The sequence below is a fragment of the Gorilla gorilla genome, chromosome 10 (assembly GCF_029281585.2).
Source record: "Gorilla gorilla gorilla isolate KB3781 chromosome 10, NHGRI_mGorGor1-v2.1_pri, whole genome shotgun sequence".
NCBI lineage: Eukaryota > Metazoa > Chordata > Mammalia > Primates > Hominidae > Gorilla > Gorilla gorilla.
Window position 1 is genome coordinate 81,491,433 of NC_073234.2, and position 21,794 is coordinate 81,513,226.

The 21,794-nt window shown below is 38.4% G+C and overlaps 1 protein-coding gene across 2 annotated transcripts in view; it reads left to right on the plus strand.

Annotated features, from left to right (window-relative positions):
- IRAK3 (interleukin 1 receptor associated kinase 3) overlaps positions 1 to 21,794 on the plus strand; it is a 115,620-nt gene that overhangs the window by 76,557 nt on the left and 17,269 nt on the right. For both annotated transcript variants that reach the window (XM_055356996.2, XM_031001115.3), the window contains 6 exons: positions 42 to 106; positions 733 to 787; positions 2,032 to 2,183; positions 7,756 to 7,820; positions 17,134 to 17,248; positions 18,653 to 18,771. In XM_055356996.2, the coding sequence (XP_055212971.1) occupies positions 42 to 106; positions 733 to 787; positions 2,032 to 2,183; positions 7,756 to 7,820; positions 17,134 to 17,248; positions 18,653 to 18,771 (571 nt within the window). The remainder of the gene's footprint in view (positions 1 to 41; positions 107 to 732; positions 788 to 2,031; positions 2,184 to 7,755; positions 7,821 to 17,133; positions 17,249 to 18,652; positions 18,772 to 21,794) is intronic.

Genomic DNA, 21,794 nt, shown 5'->3' on the forward strand with positions numbered 1-21,794 from the left:
TAAAATTTTTTTGTATCTACCTTCCCGTATTTCTCTTTCAGGAGCAGTGTTGAGTCCTTCAGAGAAGAGTTATCAGGAAGGTGGATTTCCAAATATATTATTCAAGGTAGAGTATGTGTGCATAGAAAATGAGCCTTGAACTTTGTTGCATGTATAATTGAGCATAAGGAATGAAATTAGCAGGCAGAAAAATGCTGGATTTGCTGGCACTTTTTAAAAATCAGAAATGCTTTGGTTCTCTCATTATTCTCTATTTAGTTGAGGATTTAGGAAATTAGAGATTTATAAATATTTGAGAAATTAAGAGATTTCTGTTCTCAGTGATCTGTCAGAGATGAGACTGAGAACTACTAAGGATGCTGTGATTTATACATTTGTCTTAACTCAGCTTTTAATTTTCCTTTTTTGGTTGGTGTTTTGCATGTCACTGTTAGTTTTTATTAGAGCAAACTAGCAGTGATCATTTTTATAGCATTAAAAGTAATTTAAAATTGACTTTAACTGACTGTGACATTGAAACTTGAGTTTTTACTGTTGGTGTGAAAGCCTTAAATATGGCAATGAATGCTATTAAATAAAGTGAAATAACTTTGATTTCTGCTAGCTTTCTTTTAAATTAGGTTGCACTCTGTTGCACTGCATAGTCCCCAGGGAGCTTTGGATTTGTGTTGAGGCTCTGTTCTTTCTAGATGTATGAAATGGAATTACTTTAGTATATATTTCTTCTCTTAGGAAACAGCCAATGTCACCGTGGATAGTGTTCTTATTCCTGAACATAATGAAAAAGGTATGAAAAAAACAGTTTTTTTCCAACAATTTTTTTAAAATCATACTTTCATTTAAGTGAATTAAGAGGGAGAAATACCCAATAAACACAATAATCATTTATATTCAGATTCGGTATAAAATTTCATAGATATTAAAATAACTTCAATTTGATTGACACTTATAGTTCTAATAGATGATATATTAGTATGTTAAGGCTCCATTGGCTAATGAAGAATGCAATTGTGGTCTCTTCACACAGGGGGATGTTTTAGTTTTTTGTTGGTAGAATTCGCTATGTTTGTGTGTCATGGGAAAACATTTTTAAAATTATGTTGAGATTTATATAGTTTTAGAAATGCTCACAGCAATTACAGAAATCTTTCAAGATGATTGTAGAGCAATGCTGAAGGTCAGTATGAAAATCTAGTTATCTTCCATATCAACTTTCCTACTTTATTAGTAGGAAGAATAATTTAGTTCCACCTGGAATCATTCTGATAAATGTTAAAGACTATTTAAGGCTGCGTTGCCTAGTCTTTGCCACTAGATCTGATGCTTCTTTCATTGAAAAAAGAATTAGGAAAGTTAGATAAGGCTTTGGTTCTTCAACAATAAGGTCTAAATCAAACATTAAGTGCCTTCAGAGAGGATTTTGTATTAGCTATGGAAATATAGCCAAAGTTGGGTTCTGAAGGACATAGCCAAACTTTTCCTTTTCAATTTGTATTTGATTCCTGTTTGCATGTTTTCTCCCAATCTCCACTTTGGGTGAGTTTTTAAAAGGCTGAATCATCTTTCTAATTTACTCTGAGGAAGTAAATTAGGCAGTTAGAGGATTTGGCACATGAGAAGTGTTTCTATCAGTCATGCTTGGAGAATATTGCTTAGTTATGTCCATATTTCCACTTCCATAATTTTTTAGTAGTTTTAGGTTCATAGTGGGTCACAGCAACACATTGACCTAATGACCAGAAAATTGAATCTTGGAAGAATTTCTTCCACTAAGCTCTTTGGCTGATCTCTTTTGAGAGGAGGTAAAAATCACAATGCTGCTGTCTGAAGAAACCCTTTGCTCTGTGGAATGGTGGGAACTAGATCCAAGTAAATGTGCAGAGAGCACATGGTGGGCTTCGGCTTTGGTTCCTGGGCCTTTCTCTACTAACCTTCCACTGGACTCTGATTTGTTTCTAATATAGAAATTTTGGTTATAATGGTGATGTTCATTCTTAGCTAACTTATCTTCCCCCTACTTTCCTTCCTAAGGAATACTGCTTAAATCTTCCATCAGCTTTCAAAATATCATAGAAGGAACTAGAAATTTCCACAAAGACTTCCTAATTGGAGAAGGAGAGATTTTTGAGGTATACAGAGTGGAGATTCAAAACCTAACATATGCCGTCAAATTATTTAAACAGGTATGGAAAGAATTACTGTCACAGGACATCAGTTCCACTTATTTGTTCATCTTTCATATTAAAATATGTCATTTTTCATCAACGTTGAAAGGGGTATTTGAAAATAAAATTTTATAAGTGGAAATAAGAGATATGATTTCAGATGACTGGAGAAGTAAAGACCTGTCTTGCAAGAATGAGGAAGTTAAATGCTTTCCATCCCCAGATGTTATAGCATGAAAGACTTTTCTGGGCTGGGTGTGGTGGTTCACACCTGTAATCCCAGCACTTTGGGAGCCCAAGGTGGGTGGATCACTTGAGGTCAGGAGTTTGAGACCAGCCTGATCAACAGGGTGAAACCCTGTCTCTACTAAAAACACAAGACTTAGCTGGGCATGGTGGTATGCTCCTGTAGTCCCAGCTACTTGGGAGGCTGAGGCAGGAGAATCGCTTGAGCACAGGAAGAAGAGGCTGCAGTGAGCCAAGATTGCACCACTGCACTCCAGCCTGGGTGATAAAGTGAGACACCACCTCAAAAAAAAAAAAAAGACTTCTGAAAAGTCTCCAGGACTTTGTTAAAGAGGGTCAGGTAGTGCTAGCCTGCCCTGATTTTCTTGGATTTTTAGGATGAGCCGGGTCCTCTCCAGGCAGCCTCACAGGCTAAGCCACAGTTTGGCATTTGGTACTGCTTTATAAATTGTCTTCTATCACAACTCAGAAGGGTGGAAGGAGGAGGCTTTCGAGTAGGAACAACAAACCAACAAACAGAGTAGGAGGTCAGAAGACAGTTGATTGACTGCAGCCAATGAAGCAGAAAGGGAATTCCAGGATCAAGGTCAGGAGTCAGTCAGAGATAGGTCCACACACAAACGCAGAAGAGCTGCTCTTCATTTTCTTCATAGTTGGTCAACAATAAGTAAACATTTACTAAACTCTTATATGGACTGGGTGCTGAGCATGTAGAGATGAATAAGGCATAGTTCTGTCCTCAAGGAGCTCACAGTCTCTCTGGTGAAATAGCCAGGTAAACAAAAGATTAAACTGTTGTGAAAGAGGTACTTTAGCGAGAATTGTACAAAAGATCACAGAAGCACATAAAAGATAGCAACTCTTACAGCCATAAAAAAGAATGAGTTCATGTCCTTTGTAGGGACACGAATGAAGCTGGAAACCATCATCCTTAGCAAGCGAACACAGGAACAGGAAACCAAACACTGCATGTTCTCACTTGTAAGTGGGAGTTGAACAATAAGAACACATGGACACAGAGGGGAGGGGAACATCACACACCCAGGGCCTGTTGGGGGGTTGGGGAAAATGGAAGGAAGAATATTAGGACAAATACCTAATGCATGCGGGTCTTAAAACCTAGATGATGGGTTGATAGGTGCAGCAAACCACCGTGGCACATGTATACCTATGTAACAAACCTGCATGTTCAGCACATGTATCCAGAGCTTGAAGTAAAATTAAAAAATAAATAAAAAAGAAAAAAAAAGAAAAAGACGTTTAATGGACTCAGTTTCACATGGCTGGGGAGGCCTCAGTATCATGGCAGAAGATGAAAGGCACGTCTTACGATGCAGACAAGAGAGAAGTTGTGCAGGGAAACTCCCGTTTTTAAAACCATCAGATCTTGTGAGACTTATTCACTGTCACAAGAACAGCACTGGAAAGACCCACCCCCATGATTCAATTAACTCCCACTGGGCCCCTCCCACAACACGTGGGAATTGTGGGAGCTACAATTCAAGATGAATTTGGGTGGGGACACAGCAAAACCATATCAGAAGTCTATCTGAAAAGGTTACATACCATATGATTCCAAGTATATGACACTTTGGAAAAGGAAGAACAATTGAGACAGTAAAATATGGTGTCTGGGTGTTTGGTAAGGGTTAGATGAATAGGCAGAGCACAGATGATTTTTAGGGCAGTGAAACTACTCTGATACTGTAATGGTGGATACATATTATCATATATTTGTCAAAACCCATAGAATATACCACACTAAGAGTGAACTCTAGTGTAAACTACGGTAATAATGATATGTCAACTTAAGATCATTGATTTTAACAAATGTACCTCACTGGTGTGAGATGTTAATAATTGGGAAGCTGTGTGCATGTGTGTGGGAACGCCTTACTTTCCTCTCAATTTTTTGTAAATCTAAATCTGCTCTAAAAAATAAAGTCTACTAATTAAAAAAAAAAAAAAAAAGATAGCGACTCTCTCCTCCCAGAGGAGGGCTGTGTCTGGCACCCAGAAGAGTATCTGACCAGAGTAACCACTCAGTAAACAGTTCTCAAAAACAAATGGGGAAACCATCCAGCTGGATTTTGAAGGATGAGTAGAATTTTGGCAGGCAGTAAAGGAGGTGAATTACATTCCTAGTGGAACAAATAGCAATTGCAGAGGCCTGGAGGTATGTGTATGAAAACGTAGGTCTTCCTCATGAATAGCATTTCATTCAGTGCAGCGGACTGGGCGTAGGGAAGATACTGAGAAGAGGATGCTGGAAAGTTATTAAGTCTGTGGGTGATTTTTAAGTAGGAGACTGAAAGATTTGTGTTGTTAAAATATGACTTTGATTCTAGGTTAGATAGTGGATTGGAAGTTGGCAGAAGAATTGGGGGAAAGATGGCAAGAGCTAGCTGGAGGCAGGCTGGGCGTGGTGGCTCATGCCTGTAATCCCAGCACTTTGGGAGGCTGAGGTGGGCAGATCACTTGAGGTCAGGAGTTCGAGACCAGACTGGCCAACATGGTGAAACCCTGTCTCTACCAAGAAATACAAAAAAAAATAGCTGAGTGTGGTGGTGCCTGCCTGTAGTTCCAGCTACTCGAGAGGCTGAGGTGAGAGGATTGCGTGAACCCAGGAGGCAGAGGTTGCAGTGAGCCAAGATCACGCCACTGCATTTCAGTCTGGGCAACAGAGTAAGACCCTATCAAAAACAAAACAAAACAAAACAAAACCACCAGACTGGAGGCAGAAAGACCTGGTAGAGGGATATTTCAGATGTGCAAACCAAGAAATGGACAGGGTATAAACCCATGTTCCCAACCCTGACTATATATTAGAATTATCTAGGAGCTTTTTAAAAAAATGAGCCTTTAAAAAAATTGACTTTTAAAAAAATGGGCCTTTAAAAAAATGAACTTTTAAAAAAATGGTAGTCACCAGTATTTTTTAAAAGGTCCCAAGGTGGTTCACATGTGTAGCCACTGTTGAGAGTTAATGCTGTTAGCCTGGGCAAAGTCAGTGAGGATGCAGAGGAGAAAGCATGTCTAAGAGACGAGGTGAAGTGGACCACATCTGATTATCTGTTGGATAGGACTGGGGAAGTGGGGAAGAAGGAGGGTTTCAAGGTGATTCCGAGTTTGCAGCTTGCATTATCATACCGTTTTAAAAATTATTTACCTAATTTCTCCATTTCTCCAAATTGCATTTAGTACTACTTAATTGTACATAGACATCTCAAAATTACTGAGAAGATGAACAGTCTGCTAAAGAAACAACCAGCTGGCCCAACTATTCAACAAATAGAATGTGGTTGCTCTAGAGGTGGCCAAGCTAAAGCCTGTTTCTTAATGCCAATGTGTCCTTGGCCCCAATTCGTACATTGTCTTATGGTTGAGCCTCAGGACCCCATCCCCAAAGGGTCCGTCCAGTCTACTTTCCTACTCTCTCTGCAGCTGCCACCAAATCACACTCCCTTTTGGGAGTTTTCTTTCCATGAGTCTGAATGGTATTGATTGCTTCTAGAACCCCTTCCCTTTCTTTCTTAAAGAAAGGTGTTATTTCCTGGATTGTCTTTGACCCCTCCAGTGTGGTTTGGGTGACACTCCTATGTGTAGCAATAGCATCAAAGCATTACGTTATTCACCCACCTCTCTCAAAGGACTAGGCAGCTTTTTTTGAAGAGTTCTTATTTGTCTTTGTATCCTAGTGCCTTATTACAGGGCCTTGCCCATAGTAGCTCAGTAAATGTTTGCTGGATAAATTGAATGAAACATACATACCCTTTTCAAGAATTTAGTTGCTAGTTGTTACGAGTAAAAATACCTGAGATTACCAAGTTGTGTACAAAGTCTTACTGTCTCTACATACATTTTAACTTTCTCTTAAGGTGGTAAATGAAAGTATGGCCGGACTTTGCCCTTCTGCTTTTATCTCCACCCCCTATTTTAACCCAACATGCACGTGCACGCGCGCGCGCGCGCGCACACACATACACACACACACACACACACACTTATCAGGAAAAAATGAGAGCATTTAATGAAGCCTTAGCCACAGAACATTGTTAAAGAAATGCAGTTTTGTAACATTGGTTCATTACCAATTACTTTTCTTAGAGGGACTGAGGTGGGAAATTGTACTAGGTGTGTTAGATCTGTGCTTCTCTAACTTTAATCACCTGGGAATCATCTTACAATGCAGATTCTGATTCAGCAGATCTGACAGGAGCCCTGGATTTGCCATTTCTCAGCAGCTCCTAATGAAGCTGGGGTTTTTTGGTCATAGACCACATTTCAAGCAACAGGGTGTTAGAGTGCTACATTAGCATAAACAAAAAAACCGACTCCTTCATTTTTCAGACTGGAAAACTATGGCCTTAGGGAGGTTAAGTGACTGACAAAGAATCACAAATAGCGAGTGTTAGAGATGGGCGGAAAATCCAACCCATCTGGCTCCCAGGACAATGGTCTTGTAAAATGTAAATTCTGATAAAATGGTCCTTGAAAATGGTTTTTTAGCCTGATTTATTGTTTCTGACTTCCTAGTTCAACTTGGAAAATAGTTTCCAAAATTCCTGTTGAATTTCTCTCCCTTTATTCCTGAGGGCAGAGCTCCAAAACTCCACCTTCTCTAGCAATTTGCAAATGATAGAACGTTACAACTGGTGAGACCTAGGAGCATACTTAATTTAACTCTTTTGGTAGAAGTTGGAAACCTGAGATCCAGAGACATGCAATGACCTAAGATATATGAAGGCATCAAGAACAGTGCTAGGGACGGAGTAGTTGTTCAGTGCAATGTTACTGAACTCATTAAAATATTCATGTGTCAGGCTCTGGGCTATCTTCTAAAGCTTCTTGGAAGTAAAGAGTTATATTTTTATTTGCTTAGTAAGCCCATCTTTTCAAAAGGCAAAGGTAAACTTGAACTGTCATATCCAAATAACCCAAGTCATAAACACCAAATTAGTGAAATTTTGCAGCAGAATAGAAATAACACAAGTTGGATTCTTTATAAGATCAAGTTGGGGAGGTTCTAGCTGTCATGGGATTGTCTTTGAATACATAGAATGTTTTTGAATTTATGTAAATGTGTGCAAAATATGATGAAAGAGTTAACATGGCGATACACTGCATGAAAAACTTTAATTCAAGAACACTGGTTCTAGATCTCTTTTGGGGCTAATGGATTGTTGAAAATCTGGTGAAAACTAAAGGTCATCTCCCCAGAAAAGTGTTCATATGCGTTTACACCAAAAAGTTCATCTAATTTAGGGAGACTATAGACCCTGGGTTAAGAATCCCAGAAACAGATCCTTTCCTTAATTTTGTTCTTGTCTTTCTGTATATGTAGGAGAAAAAAATGCAGTGTAAGAAGCATTGGAAGAGGTTTTTATCTGAGCTTGAAGTTTTACTACTGTGAGTATGTTTTCTCTGGAATTTCCTCCTCTTTGTGCCTGGGTTTCATCTCTGTTCATTTTTTATTTTACAGCACAGAGCTTGGCATGACATGTAATAAATTTGGGTTGGATGTTAGAACTTCGAATAAATTTTGATATCTGCTTTAGTATATTCCTTAAAGTACATTTTAAAATAGATCATTTACATAATTCACTTGAACATATTTTAACAGGAAACTGTCACAAGGAAGTAGGTTAAATCATGTGTGACTAACATGGCTGAATAGTAATTCTTAGAAGATTAGAGTGGTCTATATTTCACCATTTCCTCTCTTCCTTAGAGAAATTCCAGTCTAGAAGCTGTTTCATCAGTATAACTCTATTCAGGAAGAGAGTTTTAGACAAAGAAATCAAGCGCTTTTGATGTGCATATTATTTTTCTGGAATTCACTCCTGAGTCTGTGAGTCCTTGGAGACAAATTGAAATGACTTCGTTTTCATATACATATTCATATCTGCAGCTGTGCAGCCTTCCTCATTGAAGGCCTCTAACCCTGTAGAGTTCACTTGTCACCCTTTACACATAGGAAATTTTTTCAGATTTTTTTTAAACCAAGATGTGAAGTCGGGAAGCAGGGAGGAAGCTGAAGAGAGAAGGCATTATACTGAATCCATTTTCTTTTATACTGCAGACCAGAAATCAAAATAGTAGAGGCTAATCATCAAAGCTTACATATCACTTAGTCAATAAAAAATGAAATCCAAAATTGTAATAGTAAAAAGTTTTCACATGTGAGTTTTATTTATTGGCTTATGAAAGTAAGATTCAAACATTGCAAAATTTCAGAAGTGCAAAAGGATAGACCAGGAAAAGATTTTCTCCCACCATTATCATCCAACCACCCAGCTGATCTTTCCAAAGTAACAGTATTACCAGTTCCTTGTATATATTTCCAGAGATATTTTGTGTGTAGGCAAATATGTATTTTGTTTTTTTATTTTTCTCCTTTAACACAAGAGGTCACATGAACACATTGTTCACATTGCTTATTTTCATATTCTATTATATTCTATACTGTAGTTTACATAACCCACTGTTCACAATTTCTTAGATTTGTTCCAATATTTTATTATATGAAATAATGCTGCAACAAGAAAACCTTGTATATATGTTATTTCATACTTATTTGAGTATATCTGTAAAATAAATTCTCATAAATAAAATTATAGTATCAAATGGTTATGTGCATTTTATCATAACAAATTGTCCTCCAATATAAGTTATACCAATTTACTTTCAAAGCAGTCATATGAGAGTGCCTGGTTTTCCATTGTTGCCAACCTAGTATTTATTCTTACCTCTTAATTTTCACCAATCTGATAGGTGAAAATAGTTTATCAGGGTAGCTTTTGAAAAAATATTTAATTGACAAATAAAAATTGTATATATTAATGTGTACAATGTGATTTGATATACAGTATGTACACATTGTCTAAAGATCACCACAATCAAATTAATACATCTATCACCACCCATGCTGTACTTTAGATCCCCAGAATGTGTTCATTGTACAATGGAAAGGTTGCCTGCTTTGACCAACATCTGTCTATTTTTCCCAACCCCCAGCCCTTGGTTAACTATTTTTCTACTCTCTGCTTCTCTACGTTTGACTTTTTTAGCTTCCACATATAAGTGAGATCATGCAGTATTTGTCTTCTGTGTCTGGCTTATTTCACTTAGCATAATGTCTTCCAGGTTCATCCATGTTGTTGGAAATGGCAGGATTTTCTTCTTTATATGGCTGAATAATATTCCATTGTGTGTGTGTGTGTGTGTGTGTGTGTGTGTCTCACACTTTATTCTTTATCCATTCCTCTGTCAATGGACGTTTAAGTGTGTCTATGTCTTGGTTACTGTGAATAATGCTGCATTAAACATGAGAGTGCAGATATCTCTTTGAGATACTGATTTTATTTCTTTTACATACGTACCCTGATATGGTTTGGTTCTGTGTCCCCACCCAAATCTCATCGTGAATATACTCCCATAATTCCCAGGTGTTGTGAGAGGGACCTGGTCAGAGATTATTGAATCATGGGGGCAGTTTCTCTCATACTGTTCTTGTGATAGTGAATAAGTTTCACAAGATCTGATGGTTTTAAAAAGGGGAGTTTCTCGGCACATGCTCTGTTCTTTTGTCTGCCGCCATGTGAGATGTGCTTTTTACCTTCCACCGTGATTGTGGGGCATCCCCAGCCACATGGAACTGTAAGCCCATTAAACCTCTTTCTTTTGTAAATTGCCCAGTCTCAGGTATGTCTTTATCAGCAGCATGAAAATGGACTAATACATACCCAGAAGTGAGATTGTTGGATCTTATGGTAGTTGTATTTTCAGTTTTTTAAGGAAGCTCCATTATGGCTGTACCACTTTATATTCCAACCAGCAGCATACAAGGACTTCTTTTTCTCCATACCCTCAGCAACTCTTGTATCACTTGTCTTTTTGATAATAGCCATCCTAACAAGTGTGAGGTGATATCTCATTGTGGTTTTGATTTGCATTTTTCTGATGATTAGTGATGTTAAGCATCTTTTCATATACCTCTTAGTCATTGGTATGTCTTCTTTGAAAAACTATCTCTTTGGGTCATTTGCCCATTTTTATCAGGTTATTTGCTTTTTTGCTATTGAGTTGTATGAGTTCCTCACTATTTTGTATCTTAACAGCTTATTAGATATATGGTTTGCAAATATTTTCTCCCATTCCATAGGTTTCCGTTTCATTTTGTTGATTGTTTCCTTTGTTGTGCAGAAGCTTTTCAGTTTGATGTAGTTCCACTTGTTCATTTTTGCTTTTGTCACCTATGCTTTTGGTGTCATAGCCAAAAAATCATTGCCAAGACCAATGTCAAGGTAAATTTTCCCTATGTTTTCTTCCAGATTTGTATGGTTTCAGATCTTACATTTAAGTATTTAATCCATTTTGAGTTAATTTTTGTATATGGTGTAAGACAAAGGTCCAATTTTATTATTTTGTATGTGGGTATTCAGTTTTCCCAACACCATTTATTGAAGATACTTTTCTTCTTCTGTTGTATATTCTTGGTGCCCTTTTCAAAGATTAGTTGATGATATATATGTAGGTTTATTTCTGTTATTTTTTTTTTAATTCTATTCCATTGGTCAATGAGTCTGTTTTTATGCCAGTGCCATACTGTTTTTATTACTACAGCTCTGTAATGTAGTTTGAAATCAGGAAGTGAATGCCTCTGGCTTTGTTCTTCTTTCTTAAACTCACTTACTGTTTTGGGTCTTTCATGGTTCTATATAAATTTTAGCATTTTTCTTCTATTTTTATGAAAAACGTCATTGGAATTTTGATAGAAATGTGTTGAATGTGTAGCTCACTTTGAGTAGTATGGACATTTTAACAATATTAATTCTTTCAATTCATGTATGTAATGCATCTTTCCATTTATTTGTGTCTTCTTCAGTTTCTTTCATCAGTGTCTTATAGTTGTTAACGCACAAAATTTTCACCTCCTTGGTTAAATTTATTCCTAAGTGTTTTATTCTTTTTAATGCTGTTGTAAATAGGATCATTTCCTTAATTTCCTTTTCAGATTGTTCATTTTTAGCATATAGACACATAGTTGATTTTTATATGTTGATTTTGTATTATGCAACTTTTCTGAATTTGTTTATTGTTCTAACAGTTTTTTTGGTGGAGTCTTTTGGGTTTTCATCATGTCATCTGTAGACAGAGCCACCTTTAACTTCCACCTTTCCAATTAGGATGCTTTTATTTCTTTTTTATTGCCTAATTGCTCTGGCTAGGACTTCCAGCTCTATCTTGAATAGAAATGGAAAGGGTGGGCACCCTTATCTTTTTCCTGAACTTAGAGGAAAAGCATTTAGCTTTTCACTGTTAAGGTATGATGTTAGCTGTGGGTTTGTCATATATGGCATTTATTATGTTGAGATACATTCCTTCTATACCTAATTTGTTGAGAGTTTTTATCATGAAAGGATGTTGAATTTTATCAAATGCTTTTGCATTTGTTGAGATGGTTTTGTGATTTTTATTTTTCAGTCTGTTAATATGGTGTATCATTTACATATTTGCACATGTTGAACCATCCTTGCTTCTCAGGGATAAGTCCTGTTAGACTCTGGTATTTCATCCTATTAATGTTCTGTTGAAGACTGGGCACAGTGGCACACGCCTGTAATCCCAGCACTTTGGGAGACCAGGAAGGTGGGTCACCTGAGGTCAGGAGTTCAAGACCAGCCTGGCCAACATGATGAAACCCCATCTGTACTAAAAATATAAAAATTAGCCAGGTGTAGTGGTGCATGCTTGCAATCCCAGCTATTCAGGAAGCTGAGGCACAAGAATCGCTTGAACCCGGGAGGCGGAGGTTGCAGTGAGCTGAGATCATGCCACCACACTCTAGCCTGGGCAACAGAGCAAGACTCCATCTCCAAAAACAAACAAACAAACAAACAAAAAATGTTCTGTTGAATTTAGCTTGCTAAATTTGTTGAGGATTTTTGTATGTATGGCCATCATGGATATTGGCATATAACGTTTTCTCATTGTGTTCTTATCTGGCTTTGATATGAGGGTAATGCTGGCCTACTAAAATAAGTTTGACATCGTTCCCTCCTCTTTAATTTTTTAAAAGATTTTGACAAGGATTAATATTAATTCTTCTTTAAATGCTTGTTAGAATTTACCCAGAATCTCTATGGTCCTGGACTTTTCTTTGTTGGGAGGTTTTTGATTATTTAATCAATCTCCTTGGTTGTTATTGGTCTGTTTAGATTTTCTATTTCTTCATGATTCAGTCTTGGTGGATTGTATGTTTCTAGGAATCCATCTATTTCTTTTAAGTTTTCCAGATGGTTGGCGTACGATAGTTCATAATAGTCTCTTATGATCCTTAGTGTTTCTGTGGTATCTGTTGTAATGTCTCCTCTTTCATTTATATTTTATTTATTTGAGGCCTCTCAAAAAAACAAGTCTCATAGTATCAATTTTTCTGAGTGATATTAATAATCCTTTTATATATTTAAGAGATATATTTTATTTTCTATGAAGTAGCTTATAATATTCCTTACCTATTTTTTAAAATTAGGCTTTTTTTTTCAGAGGAATATTTTATAATTCCTATTAGAAAATCAGCCTGTTTTTATGTTATGAGATGCAAATAATTTTTTACCATACTGTCATTTCATCTTTGCTTATTATAGTTTTGACATGTAGAAATGGTTTTAATATAGGTAATTTCACTCGCGTCCGTGTGAAGAGACCACCAAACAGGCTTTGTGTGAGCAATAAAGCTTTTTAATCACCTGGGTGCAGGCGGGCTGAGTCCGAAAAGAGAGTCAGGGAAGGGAGATAGGGGTGGAGCCGTTTGATAGGATTTGAGTAGGTAAAGGAAAATTACAGTCAAAGGGGGGTTGTTCTCTGGGGGGCAGGAGTGGGGGTCACAAGGTGCTCAGTGGGGGAGCTTTTTGAGCCAGTATGAGCCAGGAGAAGGAATTTCACAAGGTAATGTCATCAGTTAAGGCAAGGACTGGCCATTTTCACTTCTTTTGTGGTGGAATGTCATCAGTTAAGGCAGGAACATGCCATTTAAATATCACTTCTTTTGTGATTCTTCAGTTACTTCAGGCCATCTGGATGTATACATGCAGGTCACAGGGGATGCAATAGCTTAACTTGGGCTCAGAGGCCTGACAGTTAAGTTTATCAATGTTTACTTTTACGGATTCCAGATTTTATGTTATAGTTTTTGCCATTAAAAGTTATCACGGTTTGAGGCCAGGCGCGGTGGCTCACGCCTGTAATCCTAACACTTTGGGAGGCCGAGGCAGGCAGATTATGAGGTCAGGAGATCGAGACCATCCTGGCTAACACTGTGAAACCCCGTCTCTACTAAAAATACAAAACATTAGCCAAGCGTGGTGACGGGCGCCTGTAGTCCCAGCTACTCGGGAGGCTGAGGCTGGAGAATGGCGTGAACCCAGGAGGCAGAGCTTGCAGTGAGCCGAGTTCACGCCACTGCACTCCAGCCTGGGCAACAGAGTGAGACTCCATCTCAAAAAAAAAAAAAAGTTATCATGGTTTTTGCCATTAAAAGTAAACATTACTTTTTTTTATTTATTTTTTTTTTTTTTGAGACAGAGTCTTGCTCTGTCACCTAGGCTGGGGTGCAGTGATGTCATCTCAGCTCACTGCAAGCTCTTCCGTCTGGGTTCACGCCATTCTTCTGCCTCAGCCTCCCGAGTAGCTGGGCAAAAACCACAATAATTTTTGCACCAATCTAATAAAATAATTCTCCCATTTTTTCCCAGTACTTTCATGGTTTCATTTTTTACATTTATTTGTCTGATCCATTTGTTTGTCTGGTGAGGTGTTTTCTGTGAACTACAACAACAGCTTGTCTAGATTTCAAAAATTCTATCGGCATTTTTAATGCAATTTTAATAACTTTATAGGTTAATCTGGAGAGATTTACAATTTTATAATGTTGGCTATTCCTGGGGTACCATTTTTATTTTGCTAATATTTATTTTGTGTTAGGCCCTGTTTCAAGTGCTTTACATGTGTTAATTCATTAATCCTCATGACCATCCAATGAGATAAATTCTCCTGTTATCTCCATTTTGCAGATGAGGAAACTGAGGTAGATCTTACCTTTTCTATAAGATCCAAGTTATTTCCTAAATCATCTTCTCAGATGTGACTAAGGCAGATGCAGCTTTCTCCTCTTAGAATGTACTATCAGAAATGGGATTGGGAGAGAAGCCCCTAAGTAAACAGACAATTTCAATAGTCTAATTTAAGTGATAAGATGAGGAAATACAGAGCACAGAGGAGGGAATGATAACTTGGGGGATGAGCAGCAGAATAGGTTTCTTGATAGAAATAATATCTAAGCTGAGACCTGAAGGATGAGGTTTCTTTAGTTTAATATTAAGGGAATTACCTTAAACAGAATTGTAAACTCCATAGAATGTGGCTTCTGATTCCTTTTTTCCCTCCTTTCTCGAGGGAAGGGGAAAAAGCTAATAATTTTTGAGGACCTGGCTTTTGGCTTAACCTTTTATTTCATTTTCATAAGAACCTTGGAAATAGATGTTTTAATTACTGATTACAGTTAAAGGAACAGGCTCAGAGCGATTAAATAACTTGCCCAAGTTAACACAGCTGTTAAAAAGACCAGAGATTCAATCCCAGGTTAGTTGTTCAAGTCTGTTTACCACACCATGGGGTCTGCATCATTTTGTCTGAACAAGGCACTCAGAACGTTTGCTGAAGTGATTTTAGAAGGTATCAGATCTGCTAACCTTCTGATGTATATAATCTAAAACCCTACTGATTTAAAAATTTGTAGCAAAAGGTTGGGTGGCATGGGTCCATAGGTACAAAACCAGCAAACTTTCTCCAAGGTATCTCCATGTTCCATACCTTGGTAACCTCTAAAGTATCCGTTTTTCTGTTTGATCAGTAATACTTAAAAATAAGCACATGTTCTTTTCTCCTCTCTGAGCAAGAGAGTAGAGCACCAGGCCGTGGCTCTGTCTATCTGATGTCCACTATCTACTGCCTTCCAAAAGATTCGTCTCTCTGAATTATTTTAAGTTGCAGGAGAACCAACCAGGTATACACTGACTGTTAAATACACTACCTCAATTTCCTTTCAATCCACTGCTTTTCATTTCATAGATATAGTTGGAATCATAATAGGTGTAGGGATCTTGTATCACAGAAGACTTTGATACATTTAAAAATAAAAACGTCTCTGTGTGTATTGTGTATGTGTGTATATACACACACACGCTTCCTTCCTTGAAGAGGAAGAAAAGGAATCAGAATCCCCCTCCCCCGCCACATACACACAATATATGTAGGAATGTGTGTGTTTATAGGAAAATTTTGCTACTGCAGAAGTGAATAATAGGTTTTTATAAATAGAATCTTTTTTACAGATTTATTTTAATATCCCCAAGCCTGCCCAGAAAATAGTAGATGTCCCATAAGTAATTTTTGAATTAAACCGAGTTCACAGTATGTGTGAATTTCACATTTTATATTTCATAGTTGTTACCTGGGCTCATAGTGATGGCACACACAATCGAGGAACAGAGTTTTTGTTAATAAGCTAATAAATAATTATTAGGGAAAAAAAAGCGTGAGAAATGCATACTACACTGACATAGAAATCTGTGATTTAAAATCGATGGTATGTTCTCAACATCAAACATTACTAGTCATATGGATGTAGACAATAATGCAAGCTTTGTGAAGACACTGACATCTCTTTTGAGCTGTGTAGCTGGTATAAAAAAAAAGCCTGAGAAATGCACACTACACTGACATAGAAATCTGTGATTTAAAATCAATGGTATGTTCTCAACATCAAACATTACTAGTCATATGGATGTAGACAATAATGCAAGCTTTGTGAAGACACTGACATCTCTTTTGAGCTGTGTAGCTGGTATCTAGCACAGTACCTGACATAGTAGTGCTCAATAAGTGGATGAATGAAAATGGTCTTTATTCTTATGTTTTGGTGACTTAAACTTATATACTTAAATAAATCAAGCTAACAATTTTAGTTGCACTGTTTTTACTTAATAAGTCATATTGTCTTTCATATTGATAAAAATAAGTTAATATTGAATAGTGTTGTCTATCTTTTGTAAACTTTCCAACATTACAAATCTTTAAAAATCTTTATTTTTTAAAATTTTCCACCTTATATTTGGATGTTTTATTTATATTTACATGATTACAGTCAACCAAAAGCAGTAACTAGTATTTGTTAGAATTTTTTTTTTTTCTTTTTTGAGGTGGAGTCTTGCTCTTGTCGCACAGGCTGGAGGGTAGTGGCATGATCTTGGCTCACTGCAACCTCCGCCTTCCGGTTCAAGCAATTCTCCTGCCTCAGCCTCCCGAGTAGCTGGGATAACCAGGTGCTCACCACCATGCCCAGCTAATTTTTGTATTTTTAGTAGAAACAGGGTTTCACCATGTTGGCCAGGCTGGTCTCAAACTCCTGACCTCAAGTGATCAGCTAGCCTCTGCCTCCCAAATTGCTGGGATTACAGGTTTGAGCCACTGCACCTGGCCGTTAGAACTCTTTAGAGCAATTTGGAAAGCAAATCTGTGTCTGTACCCAATGTGTCCGGCCGAATTTATATTCCGCTTTAGGCCTATTCCCCATCCCACCTTACTACCCCCACACCAGTGTGTTGTTCATTTCCTGTCTGAATAAGCAATTTGATGGCTTTAAAACATCTTTTGTTTCAAGGTTTCGTCACCCAAACATACTAGAGTTGGCTGCATATTTTACAGAGACTGAGAAGTTCTGTCTGGTTTATCCATACATGAGAAATGGAACACTTTTTGACAGATTGCAGTGTGTAGTAAGTTCTATCTATTATTCTGTCTGATCCTCTGACCCCTTGAATCCCTGGGAGAGCTGCTGAAACCGTCTGGGAGAGCTGAGAGGCAAGATGTGTTTGCATGAGGGGAAAGCCAAGAATGGGTTTCCCAAGGAAGCAGTACTTCTTGGATTAATTTCTTACTTTTAGAAGGCTGAGCAAATACCTGAGTTAATGTGTTCTGTGCAACATTTTGGTAACCATGTTGGGTTCTTACTCATTATATGGTAAGAACCCAGCAAATCTTTTGGCAACCATGTTATATTATATTTGATTCTGTACCTCCAATGAGTTGGCATCAACTACTCTTATTCCTTAAATAATTTTAATTTGTATAACTTTTTAAAGTATCCTTCAATACAAAGGATCACCATAGCAGTGACACAGACTCTAAAGAGAAAGAGGCAGCCTGGACAACATAGCCAGATTCTCGCCTCTACTAAAAAAATAAATAGGCTGGGCGCAGTGGCTCACGCCTGTAATCCCAGCACTTTGGGAGGGTGAGTTGGGCGAATCACAAGGTCAGGAGTTCAGGACCAGCCTGAACAACATGGTGAAACCCCATCTCTACTAAAAATACAAAAATTAGCCAGGCACCTGTGATCCCAGCTACTCAGGAGGCTGAGGCAGAAGAACCACTTGAACCTTGGAGACGGAGGTTGCAGTGAGCCGAGATTGCACCATTGCACTCCAGCCTGGGTGACAGAGCGAGACTCTGTCTTAAATAAATAAATAAATAAATTGCTGGTCATGATGGCACACGCCTGTCCCAGCTACTTCAGAGGCGGAGGCAGGAGAGTTGCTTGAGCCCAGGGACATGGAGGCTGTAGTGAGCTATGATTCTGCCACTGTACTCCAGCTTGGGTGACACGGAGTGAGACCCTGTCTCAAAAAAAGAAAAAAAAAAAAGAGAGAGAGACAGAGAGAGAGGGAGAGAGAGAAGGAGGTTGAATAAATGTCATGATTCCTCATTAGATGTCTTTGGAGGTTAAGTTTAAAAATTGATTCCAAATAGGTTAAGTTTCAGTTAGGATGAGAATAAAAGCAGATTGTCTCAATTACTCATACTGTTGTACCACAAGTAACTTAAAAATCTTATTTAATGAACTTTTAAGCAGTGTTACCTTACTAGCTATGTTTTGATTAAGCTAATATTGAGAAGTATTGAGTATTTTCATTGTCTATAAAAGAGGCCTAGAACTGTCATCAGTAGCAGAAGGAAACCCATCTGGAATTAAAAATAGGTTTTGGAAAACCAAAACGTTGATTCACCCACCTCACCCCACCTTGCTATCTACTTCTATTCTGGTGTATGTCTGCATAATGAATACATAGGTAGTTTTTACTCAGAAAGTGCAACCAAACCAATTGCTGTTGTCGTTTTAGGGTGACACGGCCCCACTCCCTTGGCACATTCGAATCAGTATATTAATAGAAATATCCAAAGCCATTCACTACCTGCACAACGTTCAACCATGCTCGGTCATCTGTGGCAGTATATCAAGGTAAATTATTCCAGAGCTTTCAGTTATACCTGAAAGCTTCTTTTATCCTCACACGTGAGTCATACTTCACACTATTCTCTGCTGTAGTTCTCCTGGTATGTATGTGTGTGTGTTAAGAATTCTCATCTAGGTGTTTAAAAATCCTATATTTTTATTAATGAAAATATGTCTACCAAATTTAAAAAGCTATATGTATGTTGCCAAAAAGAGAGTTTACATTATCTTTGGTAATTATTAATGAACAATGTAGGATAGACAATTCTGTGTACAGATGGTCCCAATTTATGATGATTCAACAAAATGATTTTTTTTTACTTTACAATGGCACAAAAGTGATATGTATTATGTAGAAATCATACTTTGAGTATCCCCATACAATCATTCTGTTTTTCACTTTCAGTACAGTATTCAATGAATTGCATGAGGTAGTCAACACTTTATTATAAAACAGCCTTAGCACTAGATGATTTTACCCAACTGTGGGCTAATATAATTGTCCTGAGCACATTTAACATAGGCTGGGCTAAGCTGGGATGTTCGGTAGGTTAGGTGTATTAAATGCATTTTCGACTTACCATGGGTTTGTCAGGATGTAACCTCATAAGTTGAGAAGCATCTGTATTTTAGTAATTATTAATGGCACTTTGTGAAATGAACCTGTATTTATCTACTTTTTTTAAAACTGAAGTTTAAAGAAAAATTAAGCAACTTAAATGGGGATTCCTAGCAAGCTGGCAGTAGTAAATAGCAATAAAAATTGTTTGTCCTTGAGTCTCCAGTGTCTTGCTCATCCTACTGAGCCTGCTGTCTCATAACTTTATATATTAACCTATGACAAGCTGAGCAGCAACCCCAATGTTCATTTTTGAGACATGAGAAAATTAGAAGCAACATCTCCCACATTTCTTCTTCTAGACATAAAGAATCATTCACCCAGAGTAGATACCCCCTGTCGGTGAATTTTTTTCTATTTGCCCTGTATCTTCAACCTGTCCAAAAGTACATGAATACACCTTTGCTGAATATCAAGGAAGACTGAATTTAAAAGGCTGCTGCTGCTTCTGAACCATTTCCCAGTATCTTGAAAAAAACTTGTAGTATGCTTTTGACTTGGGCAGAAAGGGAGCTGATTGCTTACTTGTTTTTCTGATGAAATGAACTCCATAGGAAAAGACTCTAGGTTTTACTTAGTTCTAGAGGGGCGGGGTGACCTACCCATAGACGTCTGTGCCTGTTGCAGTGTGGCAATCCAGCAACTGCTAATGGCTTTGTAGAATCAGCATAAAATTAATGCACACTCATGGGACCCGAATATAGAGGGACCATGAGGGTCTTCAGTCAGTGGAGTTATCCGTTGGAATTGCTTTCAAAGGGCTGAGGTGGCCACCCACAACCTAAAACAGTCCCTCCTCCACTCAGCTTGCAACCAACACTGAGCACACTAAGTGCTCAAATATATGTTTTACTGAGTAAATAAATATCTGGAATGTTGCTAAACATATTTGTCCTTTGGTCTATACTTAAAATCAGTATTAGCTTATTTTAAATCCCCAAGCAGTAATAGATTAATTTTATTAAGTTTCCTTTTGTGTGGCTGAGTTCATCAAATCCTTTCCTGAATGCAGAGTTTGAAGAAGAAAGAAAAGAGAAGGTGTTGGGGTTTTGGCTCTTGATGGGAGATGGGGACAGAGGGTCACTAACTGAAGCAAAGGGAGCATCAGGGCAGGGAGGGAGGCAGAGGCAAGCTCTGCCCATGTCCCGTTCTTTTTCACAGCTGAAACTGGGCAAGGTGATTTGGATGTGCCTAACAGTGTCTCTCTGCTGGTATTTGGTGAGAGCACAGGCTTTGGGCCCTCATTTCCACTTTCTCACTGTTGGTTCGTGTCTTCAGGTAGGTCCAGGAAGTGGGCTCAGAAGCACAGATTTACCTGCAGGAGGTTTTTAAGGGAGGGCTCTCAGGGACAGCAAATGAAGTGAGGAAAGGAAAAAGGCAGGATTGGGCAGCTGGAGAGGTTGAGTTGGGATATTATTGTCATAGAGGCCTCAGTCCATGCCATGGGGAAGCACTGAAGCTGGGGTGGCGCATCAAAGACATCCCAGAGGCAGGCAGGGCACTCTGAGCTTTGCACCCCTGCATCTGACCAGCCCTCTTGTGGAGCAGTAATGTGGCTGGGTGAGGCAGCTCCCTTCTACCAAGACAGTTCCCAGACTGTGGCTCAGCTGTGAGCCATCTTTAGCCAACTCTTACTGCTGGGGAACCAGAGCCTCCCTGGAACCCAAGGAGGGAGCCAAGTAGGGTGGGGAAGGACAGGGTGGGGAAGGAAGGGGCCGGGGGGCGCCGTGGAGTCATGGTGGGAGAGTGCACCATGGCAGCCACCACAGCTATGAAGGAAGATTTGACAGGACAGAGTTCTGAAAAATGTGACTCGAAGATTTTTCTTTTTCACATGTTTGCTCCCCACCCTCCTCCCATCCTTTTCTCTTAGCTCAGTGTCCCCTAATGTTTAAATCAGAGAGACCTTCCACTTAAAGTGCGATTCTGAGCAAATTGCTTAATGTCTCTAAGCCTCAATCTTCCTCGCTGCATAATGTTAGTAGTAGAATAATAGCTTCTATCTCCTAGGGTTAAATGGCATAAGGTCCTTGGCAAAGAGCACACACATCTTCAGTGGTAATTCCTGTCCTGACTGGTTGAGAAGTGGTGGGAGTGGCACAGTGACAGAGGCCAAGTAGTGTGGTGGCCAATCAGTCTTTTTACTTAACACTCTTACCTCTATCGTCAATTTATAGTGTTTCAAAAGTGGACCCACTGACTGAGCTCTAGTTTAAGAAAAATTACTTCTCTGTTAATATGTTTACTGGCCAGGTGTGGTGGCTCACATCCATAATCCCAGCACTTTGGGAGGCCAAAGTGGGCCAATTACGTGAAGCCAGGAGTTCGAGACCAGCTTGGCCAACATGGTGAAACCCCATTCTCTACTTTAAAAAAAAAAAGTGTTTATTAAATATCTTGACAATCCCAT